General features: G+C 36.6%; 2 protein-coding genes across 3 annotated transcripts in view; one reads left to right on the forward strand and one right to left on the reverse strand.

Moving 5' to 3' along the window:
• The window catches only part of NDUFAF2 (Mimitin, mitochondrial), a 30,460-nt gene extending 25,726 nt beyond the window's left edge, over positions 1–4,734 (forward strand). For both annotated transcript variants that reach the window (XM_051214061.1, XM_051214060.1), the window contains exons 17-18: positions 769–899; positions 4,302–4,734. Coding sequence is in view for 1 of the 2 variants with exons in the window: in XM_051214060.1 (XP_051067181.1) it covers positions 769–899; positions 4,302–4,454 (284 nt within the window). In the remaining variant the exon portion in view is untranslated. The remainder of the gene's footprint in view (positions 1–768; positions 900–4,301) is intronic.
• Positions 4,735–6,470: 1,736 nt separating this feature from the next.
• On the reverse strand, positions 6,471–10,055 carry NUP50 (Nuclear pore complex protein Nup50). Its single transcript, XM_012945546.3, has 5 exons — positions 9,888–10,055; positions 9,231–9,849; positions 9,127–9,196; positions 7,772–7,890; positions 6,471–6,834 (listed from the first exon to the last, which is right to left on the reverse strand). The coding sequence occupies exons 1-5, from the start codon at positions 10,032–10,034 to the stop codon at positions 6,590–6,592; spliced, it is 1,200 nt and encodes a 399-aa protein (XP_012801000.3). The 5' UTR covers positions 10,035–10,055; the 3' UTR covers positions 6,471–6,589.
• Between the last annotated feature and the right edge of the window lie 325 nt (positions 10,056–10,380).

Below are 10,380 nucleotides of genomic sequence, written 5' to 3' on the forward strand. Positions count from 1 at the left end.
TGGACTTCACAAATACTTCCACATATGCTTTATCTAAATATCTAAGCAACATACTGAAAGCACTTCAACACAACCTAATCAGTGTCGTAAAGCATTCATACGAATTCTGGTCAAAGATCTCCGAGTTATAAATCAATATTGACTTCTACGACCTTGTCCCTGCACTAAACCAATGTTGTGTTAACCAGCACGATCAGCCTTGTGCCAACTCTGAGTCTTTATTGGGATTATGTATACTAAATTTTTGTATAACCCTGCCAATTCAGTCTAGAACGCAATCTCAGTCTCCACTGCATGAATCGTATAGTTCAGACATGGTGTGTATACAAGCAGATTAGAACACACACCGTTAAATGAGAAATAATAATAAGATAATATCAAGTCAAAAGTGACTGTGAGTATGGGAGGCTGTAGCTGATAAATTGGGAGTACGTTAAGGATGGTAAATCATGTTGTAGTAGCCAATAGGTCGTCATATAGAAAGCTTATGGTAAAAGAAATTTGAATATATCTATAATCTAGTTACTGAATAATTATCGAATAAGAACATATGTAATAATCCATAATTAATTCCTAGCAGTTACCATTCATTTACTCCTCGTTCGTATATAACATATATAGTAGCGGATTCCTTACCATTGTATAACCCTATTTCTATATATTTCACGGGATTCCTTTACGTTGAAGGAATAGAATATTTTCTAAGTCTTTTTTGTGGTTTCGATTTTACTGCTAATTACTTTTCGTATTTTCCACAAAATAATTGAGAATTATCGTCTGTACCTCCTGAATGGCATTCATGGTTGAGTCATCGACGTTCTAATCCACCTACAGAAGAAGAGATAGAAGCTAATGCTGTATCTATGATCAACCGTCTTAGTCGTGCAGCAGAATTGGAGGTATATTACATGCTGTTTTTGTTTTCGGCTACAAATAATCTCACAGTAATTTCCTTTTTCATAAAGTTTCTTACATTTAGGACTAGAAAATCACTATTATTCCTGTTTGGCTGTCTATTTGACTGGACGATATAACGGACACGGAGTAAATCATAATCCAACCTCTTCAAAAATGATACTGTTGGGCTACATCCCATATGTATTTGCATCTAAAATTCCGAATAAATCTTATCTAGGATGTAGATACACACATATGATGAACCTTAACAAAATCCGTGCTAAATACTCGTGGGTATTGGAGTAGGTTCGAAGAAACCTGGTGTCTTTCAAATTAAGACATAGAATTAGTTCATTAAGTTACTGTTGGCAGTATAGCAAAGTTGGCAGTATAGCAAAGTTGGCACCACCTAGCAAAAGGTATCTGATGCTTCTGAATTCGCATTAAAAAGTAAGTCAGTTAAATGTATTCTACGAGCTTAAGATTGCAGTCGAAATCAATAGTTACTACACAGACTACATCTCCATATCAAATTAAAACAGCTCATAAGGTTAGAAATTAAGAACCTTTAATTCTATTTTCAAAGTGAAATTGATGTGACTAATCGGAATCTGTTATTTCGGGTATATGTGTTGCATACTTGAAATGAAAACGTTAGCATCTGTGGCCACTTTATGTATGATGCATATGATAACTCCATCTTACGTAATCCCCTAAATCAGTATGCAAATAACCTACTTGAAACTTCCAACGACATCCATCCCAACATCAGTCCAACTTTAGGAAAGGAAGTCAGTGATATCCCAGCTCGTGGATGCCTTTCAACAAATCCCAACCGTAGCTGATACCTTGACGTGGTGGTTGGGCTCGCCTCTCGTGATGACTCAACCGAGCTATATTGACTGAAACTCATCCTTATTTGAGACCTGCCATGCCAGACAGGTCAGTTAGAAAATGGTAAGACAGCGATGTCACACTACTGACTGTAGAGGGGGTGTGACAGTAGTAAGGTGTTCCCGTCGGACTAATATTTGCATCAGACCTGGACGTGGATGTATAGACCAAATATCCAGGAGATTATCTAACACAAACATACTTTCTGACGTCCTACTATAGTTTTATTCCTTGACCGTAAGGCGGCGTTCAACTCTGCTGATCGTGAGGTTCTACGGTAGTGTCTGTCATTGAAAGGCGTACCAAAGAAGTACATCAATCTTGTACTGTCATCGGAACTAATTACTTCAAATGGTGTTCGTCTGGGTTGTCCGCTTTCCCCATTTTAATTTAACTTTGACATAGACATGCTTTTAGAGAGAACACTTTCATCGTCTGACTTTTCAGGAGTTGATCTTTTACCAGGAATTTCGCTTGTTGAATTAGAATACGGAGATGATATAGTTCTGTTCGCAGAAGACACTGAAAAAATGCAGTCTTCTGACCACCTTAAGCAACAATTCCAGGATGTTAGTGATCCTGTTCGCCCTGCAAATGTAAAATGTTACTTCAGGATCGGCTTGTGTCATCACCCGAATAATTGATAGGTAGTGAAGTAGTTGAACGTATCGACTGCCCCACTTTTCCTGGAAGTCTCATCAGTACTGATGTCTGACGAAATCTCGGCACAGATTCAGGTGTAGGTGAAATATCCGTCTTCCAACCAAAGGGCGGGTTTACTGCACAGCAGTTTGCTCCGTTATAGCTTGTGGATGTGAAACGCAGCCATTAAGAGTAGAGGATATTTGTAGGTCACCGTCGTCTACCTCGACGGGTGGTGTTTTCTGGTACAGCAGTCGCTAGCTAGAAAGCTAGGGGCGACCAAGCCAAAACATGGCATCAGTACATGAAGTTACTGACAATTAGACTTAGTCATGTTAACAAGTATAGATTACCTGGTTGTGGTTCGCGTGATTATCGTAGCCAATGGTTAAACTTTGAATGACATGGCTCAAAATCGTTTGGAATGGCACAGCTGCATCTTTTCTGTGTCCACTCCAAAATCCTAAGATTCTAGATTCCTCATAAGTTTTTTATGACTTTCTCCTTGTTAATCATCATGTGACAAAGTCGCCAATACGAATACTGACTTTTATAACCATGTTCTTATACTAAACCAACGACATGTCAAAACAGTACTAGCAGCCATATGTTAACTCTGAATCTTTATTGGTCCTTCTCGTTTATCCCTGCCCATTGAGTCCAGAAAGCAATCTCAGCCTCCACTGTATGAATAGTACGTTTCAGATATACGTAGTTTATATGCAAACAAACCAGACCACATCACACCATAAAATAAAAATTATACAAGATCAAGCCAAAAGTGGCTGTGAGAGTCTGTAACTAATAGATTGGGAATAACTCAAGAGTAGTAAACCGTGTAATAATAGCTAATAGGTCAATTCAAAGCTTATGATAAAAGAAATATAAATACATATGATCCAATTACTAAACAGTTATACAATAAGGATACAACAGTTTTTATTTCTCCAGTTTATATTTTCTTTTTGGATCGTATCTTTGACGCTTAGTTTTTTCTATTACACCTGATACTGTTACTACCTCTACTATTGTGAGATTTAGCCTGATAAATTCAGTGTTTTTGCTGTCCATATTAGTAGGCCACCCATATTCGAGGTAACTAATTGTCCGTTTCAGCTCGTTGTCTTCGGCGGATAGTAGTGTTGCTCTTATAACAACTTGTATTATTTGGTGAATATCCTCTTCTCGTTGAAATAATAGTATCTTCACTTTCTTGCTGCTGATTGACAATTAGTCGAGATAAAACATCAGTTTGTCCAAGATTTTCTATTGATTTATAGAAAATTTGGAAATCATAAACAAGTAATAAATAAAAGTAATATATTTCTAATATCCCAATGAGTAGAAAAATTAGATTTTCTGACGTTTCGTGACTTAGTGTAAGTCACTTCTTCAGAGAGTAAACAACCAAATTAAACTTAGAATTGACATTTTCTTTTTTTTGTAACCGAAAACCAGCTTGCGATATTTTAGTAAGCACTACATCTTGCTGTCCCATTAGTTCCTGAGCTGAAGAACCAACAACTATAAGTATGCTTAACAAAAGTACTTGGGTAAGCGTATATATCAACCAATAATTATTTCTTTTTTTTAATATTTGATACCGTCAAAGGTTTATGGAAACATATAACACTCCACTAAAACTCCATCGAATGTTACTTATACCTATGTAATCCTGTGGCTGATGTTCAAAGGTATTCACTTCGCTGGCAATAATGATTCTTAGATTGATTGATTATGTTATCAAGATACACAGTTAAAACTTCGCTAATAATTTATCCAACATAACGAAGAAAAATACAGTAGAAATTGTTTAAATGAATAATAATAATGACAATCTACATCATGTGTTTGTTTGTTTTTGTCAGGTAAAATATAATGAAGAACGTCAAGAAATGATTAAACAAGGATTGTTACATACTGATAAAGTGGAATCGTCTAACATTCATAGTAAATCTTCATTTCCTGTTTATTCTGATTTACAAATTTCTCCGGACGAAAGTCATAAAGGTACAAAATAGAAATTCAGAAGAGAAGCAATTGAATAAAAAGTGTCTAATGTGTTAAGTAGATTTATCCCTCATATCCGATCTTACTTGTAGAGAATCTTTGATCTGTATTATTCAATGTAATTATTTTGTGAATAATATGTGAAATTTTTGACATTTCTATATATGAAGTGATATCTTCGCAATTATGTGTTATTCTTTACCCATTACACAAAACTGTTCGTTATCATTTAGAAATTGACCACTTCTCGTTCGATGTTGAATGTTTGATCAAGATCATAAATACCACAGTGTCAATAATCAGAAGATACAACCCAAGTAGTATATCGGAAATTTGAAATGGAAAAACAAAAATTAGTTAATTTTATACAACTTTACTGCTAATATTCTCAGTTTGTGGTTGTGTACATTGTTGGATTTCGTTGAAATCGTTAAAAACCGATCAATGTTAGACAACCCCAAACTGAAAATTATTATGTTCTCACTAGTGATTAGCTTTCAAAGGGAATCCTCGGAGTTCTAGTAAGTAGTCGTGACCATCGGAGTTCAACCGTGTCAGCTGTGAGGCAATTACCCACCGAAAACAATTGGAGATGATCGTCTACTATCTTCATTTCTTTTTAATTTCATCATAGACCTACTGCTAGGAATAGCTTGCTCGTCGACTGCATTTCTAGGAATTGATCTTCTTCCAGGAGATCTGATCATGCCCTTGTGTGCGCTAATCTTATCTTTTGTCTTAGTGGTCAACTAACTCGTTATCCTAAACGGACTGATGTAAGCGAATTGGCGAGTTTGACCATAGACGAAGATTTTACGCTATGAAATTGTGCAAATCTTGCGTAATGACCGAAAATCCTGGTGGTCGGGGTGTGCCAGTGAGTCGGAAGCAGCAGCCACATTTCTCTCACCTCATCCGAGCCACTGGCAGCGAGAATTCTGGTGTGAGTGAAGTTGATGGGAAGCCAATCTTGAACGATGGGCATTGTTCTTCGGAGAGCAGTCCAAATGATCTGCTACTTCGGCGACATCGATCAGACTGTTCTGTCCTCCCCGGTCAGTGTAGTCTGATTAACCTAACGAAGTGGAAGTATGCCAGAAACTCCAACTTTTGGAGTGACTACAATTTATCTTTTTAAAAAACTGACCTCAGTGGCTTGTATATATACTTCGAATATCGATCCAGGGGATTCCACGTCGTGCATTATTTGCCGACGCCGGGACTGGTTGGAAAAAGCGAAAAGATGACCAGTGCATGACATACTGTCGTGATATGAAGGAAAGATGTATAAGACTGGCATCTGTTGGTCCCTTACAACTCCCTGGTGCTAGAGGTAGTGCAACACAGTGGTTCAGAATTTAAGACGGTGGCGGTCCTGGTGTAACTTCAGTTTTCTTCATATGAATGAGGGGGAATTCAATTAAAGGATCGTTTCTGTTTGTACTTTTCTTAACTGGATTGCTTCTTTCATTATTATTATTTCCTTACACACTAATTTCTATCCATTTTTTCTACCATATCTTCCTTTCACTACCTCTTCACAACCTCATCATTATTGCTTGGTGAATATATATTATTGGTGCCCGTTTTACTAGTATTTGTGTCTAAATGAATAGTAATAGATAGGACGAGTACCACTTCAGCATGTACAATGCCAAGGGCTAATTCTATTGTTTTGGACGGGAAATTAAATGTTATTCGTACGAAATGTGTGTTCGGTGTAACAAAGATGATGTTTCCTAACCCGATTAAGTTTGGCACCTAATCACTTACGCGTATCCACAGGATCAAGAACGTTCACCATTCCAGTTATTTACTGTTAATTATGGTAATTCAAGTTTTCCTACCACATACCCATTATACACAAATTTTCCGAACTTAGATAACCTTTCCGAGTAGCTGTCGGGTGGACGTAACGTATGGTAAAAGTATTGGGATAAGAGAAAACTAGTAACACTCAGAACCCTTATTTCATCAAAAAAGTCCACAACAATTTTTTTACAATGTAGTTCACATAAAAACGAAAGTTACTTTCAAAACGATCTTTTTTCGAAAAAAAAAAATTGAATGTAATCTTCAAAACACGAAACATAATTTTCAGTCAATAAGAGGTAGACAGAAACGATGGGAAAAACTCATCTCAATATTATGAATTCGTTGAGACACCCCTGTGCAAATCCATTTGACTTAGTAACTCTGTAGCTCCCTCTTCAGTTTTCACACGTATCAACATTGGAACTGGTTTTGGTTGCCCATTATCTTCTTCGTTGGTAAGGGACGATTTAGCCTGGGATGGTAAAGGTGGTGAAGGGATACAAACTAAAGTCAAGTTATTTTTCTGTTGTTTAATAGGCACATCTTTTGTAACCAGTATATTTAGCAATATATTGCCTAGAAAATTAGAATTTTGGGGGTAAAAAAACTAATTAATATCATACACATAGTTCCCTTTATTATCTTAAATAGAGCAAGAACAAAGATTGGTGCAGAATAATATGAATTCATTTTATTTCGTTAGGTTCTCATCAGCTGCTTACAACCTAAATTATTTTAAGCTTCAAACCAGATCTATGTATACAAAAAGAGACAGTAATAAATCTTTCTTTACCCTGGTAACAATAACCCCCACTCTTTCTATTAAATATAAATATGTCAATATCTGTAATAATTTGAATTTTCAAATAATTTAGGTTGTAAGCAGTTGATGAGAACCTAACGAAATAAAATGAATTCATATTATTCTGCACCAATCTTTGTTCTTGCTCTATTTAAAACTAATTAATAGTTGGAAATATCCAATCTCAAATTACAACTTATGAGAATCAAATCAATTAGGTTGAAATTATATTGTAGTAAATTTTTCACTGCGAACATCGTTCATGGGATTTTAATACATTCTTACCATATTTCGGGTGAACGAAAGATACTCAGTTTAATTATTCTAATCGCTTTTGATTGATACATAACCGACAAATTTCATATATTTTGACTGATTACACTGGGTCAACATCAAATAGCTTCATCTAAAAAACTGGTATTTCACTCTAATTAATGGGACAGGGAAAAAGAAGGGCATATGAGTAGTTTTGTTTACGATAATGGAGTCGAAGTAACGAAATTATTAGCATGGTGCAAGAACGTATGATAAAACGTAAAAGTACTTGGAGTTAACGATACTAAAGTCTTAATAGGAGCACTCTTCGAATCTAGATTACTGATTGAATTGAACCTGAAGTATTGCATAAATTTTAATTGGAAAGTCTACTACCAATCCTGGGGTGAAATACAGTAATGCATCTGCATTATTTTAAATCTCTATGCACCTTACCGAGATTAGTATCAGCTCGGATGAGTAATTGAAATTTATCGTTTGTCGTTGGTTTGATGAATAAATTTCCAAGTCCACGCTCTTTCCACTCATTATCCGCTTTGTAGAATAATTTACACCTATGAATATGTAAGGAGAATATACGAATATAAGGGTTACTAATAGACTATAATTCATAGAATCATGGTCAAAATGACATTAACACAATTATTATCCATATGTGACTTTGATGCATAAAATACTAAGAAACGGTTTTGGACCCGATGTGTTTTCTTTTTCTTCCTATTAACTCAGAGGACATAGCAAGCGAGTAGAAAAGCCAAGAACGAACAAAGTACTCATGGCAAACATGTTTTCGTACCGAGTCATTAATTCTTGGAACCTATTACCCGAAGCAGTGGTGTATTCACCTTTAATTAACACAGAAGCATACTAGAAAACGAATAGCATAGGCCATGGGTCTTCTGTCCTTACTGCACAAATCTGATTATGTTAGGAATGAAGCAACTACATGAGTCCGAATAAGACACGATGAAAAAACTTGGGGCGTAAGCCCTTTAGTCACTACAAGGATTAAATATATAAATTTGACCTTTTTCTACTATTTTAAAAGAATTTCATATTAACAACAAATAATTGGAACAGTTCCTATGTCATGTTTCAGCAGTTTGATTTTACGAAGACCGATTAACAGGTAGGATATAGTAAGGACATTAATGCATGGACCAGTTATTTTGGATACTCGAAACTCCCATCAAATTCTGAGAAAGCAGGATCATTTAGTAGATGTCACTAGCATCTTTGTATATTTTTAGGTTTAGACTGAATCTCAATAATAATACAGACTGTGATAATAGGCCATCCCTACCTACTCAGGTTAACTTCATGCTTTATTCTAGAGTCCTACTCACCGCCTCGTGGTGGGGGTGTTATTTACGAAATTGACAAGACAAAAAGCGAATGTCCGGCGCTTTAACAGGGTCGGTGGACGCAGATGGAGTTAGAGAGCCCCGATCATAAGCCAATGATGCACATGAGCTCCAGGACCCTGGGAGAACAAATGGCGTATGAATCAATCGTTGGTCACCAGCTACCATGGGACTCCATCTCCTGACGTTGCTCCACTGCCTTGTGGATCAGACCTTTAAGTCGAAGACTTCGGGTGTGGCCCCCTAAAAAATCCACTTGCTTCAGTTTGGGCACCCGGAGCAGTAACACAGTCCACACACAAACCAAGTGACTTGTATGGCGCATACGTATTTCAGTGCCCCTTTGTACCAATATTTGTGTTCAAATAATAAATAAATACACATAAATCGTACAGACACTCAATTGAATGTTAAGGAGAAACGAACCTTGTAGTGAAAACTGACCCATCTTCTTTGAAATCTTTAACCTCTGGTTTGGGAGGAATATATTCCTCGTCTAAAAGAGGATTTAGTTTGAAAAGGTAGCATACCGTCATCATCCCCTTGTTGATTACTAGTGTTCTGTTTAGGATCGAGATTCACAGGTTTTTGTGAGAAACTAGAGACGCTGGGAAACTGAAAAAGCGACTGAGTGAAATTAGTACTAGTTGTCGTGATAGGCGGCAACCCAAATGAAAATATAGGTTTCTTATCTGTAGAATCAGTCGAAGAGCCAGAAGATATAGGTGTGGGTTTTGGTATGGAATTGCCGAAAAAGAAAACGGGATTTGGTGCACTCTTGACCGGAGTCTCAATAACTTCAGGTGTTTTGGCAATTAAGTGACTGCTGGCTTCTTTTTTCTCCGGCAGTGAAACCGCACCTACTAATGATTGTTTGGGAAATTTAGAGTTGATTCCCGATAAATGTTTGTCGTAATCGGAGAATATCGGGCTGAGAATACAAAATGGGTCTTCTTTAATGTGTTTTGTAATCCAATCGAGTAAGCTCTGATTGAGAGTTTGTAGGTGTTCAAGATACTCAGTCTCTTCATCCTTATGGCCATTTTCTTTAACACTTGAATGTTTGAGTCCAAAATCGAATGATACTGGGTTTCCACTTGAGCAGTCAGAAAAAGCGGTAAATGATTTAAATAGTCCAGACGTTCCACTCTTATGAGAAGTAGATAATTACATAATGGAAGGCTTACAGATGTTCTGTTAGTACGTGCTGTCAAAATTTTTCTTTGTGAAATAATGTCCTTGTCTGCTTTATCGAAGTTTCCCTTAGTAGTAGCTCTTAAATCATCATCCCAGTTATCTTGATTCAACTCAATATCGGCCCGTCTTTTGGCCATATGGTAGTGTAACGTTCCAGTGAAACAGACCGCGTTAGATCCAGTCTTCAGTAATAAAGATAGGAGGTCTATAGACCTGTATTAATCCTTGCAGTTTGTTACACTGTAGAGTTCCAATCTCGTTTCGAATACATTGGTAGGAGATACTGATACTACGTGTTCCGGTAGAGAATTCCGGTAATTCAAGCGCGCTATCTAAAAAAACCAGCGGTATTGTTTCTCGTTGAGTTAATTAACTGTTTTGATCGTAAATTACTCATCAAAACTACTGTTTACGCTTCAATTGTATCTACTCCAGTTAAAGTGATATTGTATTAAGTGTTTCGATTTCGCTTTTGTGTATTTA

The sequence above is a fragment of the Schistosoma haematobium genome, chromosome 2 (genome assembly GCF_000699445.3).
Source record: "Schistosoma haematobium chromosome 2, whole genome shotgun sequence".
Classification (NCBI taxonomy): domain Eukaryota; kingdom Metazoa; phylum Platyhelminthes; class Trematoda; order Strigeidida; family Schistosomatidae; genus Schistosoma; species Schistosoma haematobium.

What these genes read in the sequence shown, in the direction of transcription:
- NUP50 (XM_012945546.3), bottom strand. Translation starts at nt 10,034, where the DNA reads ATGGCCAAAAGACGGGCCGATATTGAGTTGAATCAAGATAACTGGGAT. An exon ending in CACGTACTAACAGAACATCT is followed by an intron (nt 9,850 to 9,887) that starts GTAAGCCTTCCA and finishes ACTTCTCATAAG; the next exon opens with AGTGGAACGTCTGGACTATT. An exon ending in TCAACAAGGGGATGATGACG is followed by an intron (nt 9,197 to 9,230) that starts GTATGCTACCTT and finishes ATCCTCTTTTAG; the next exon opens with ACGAGGAATATATTCCTCCC.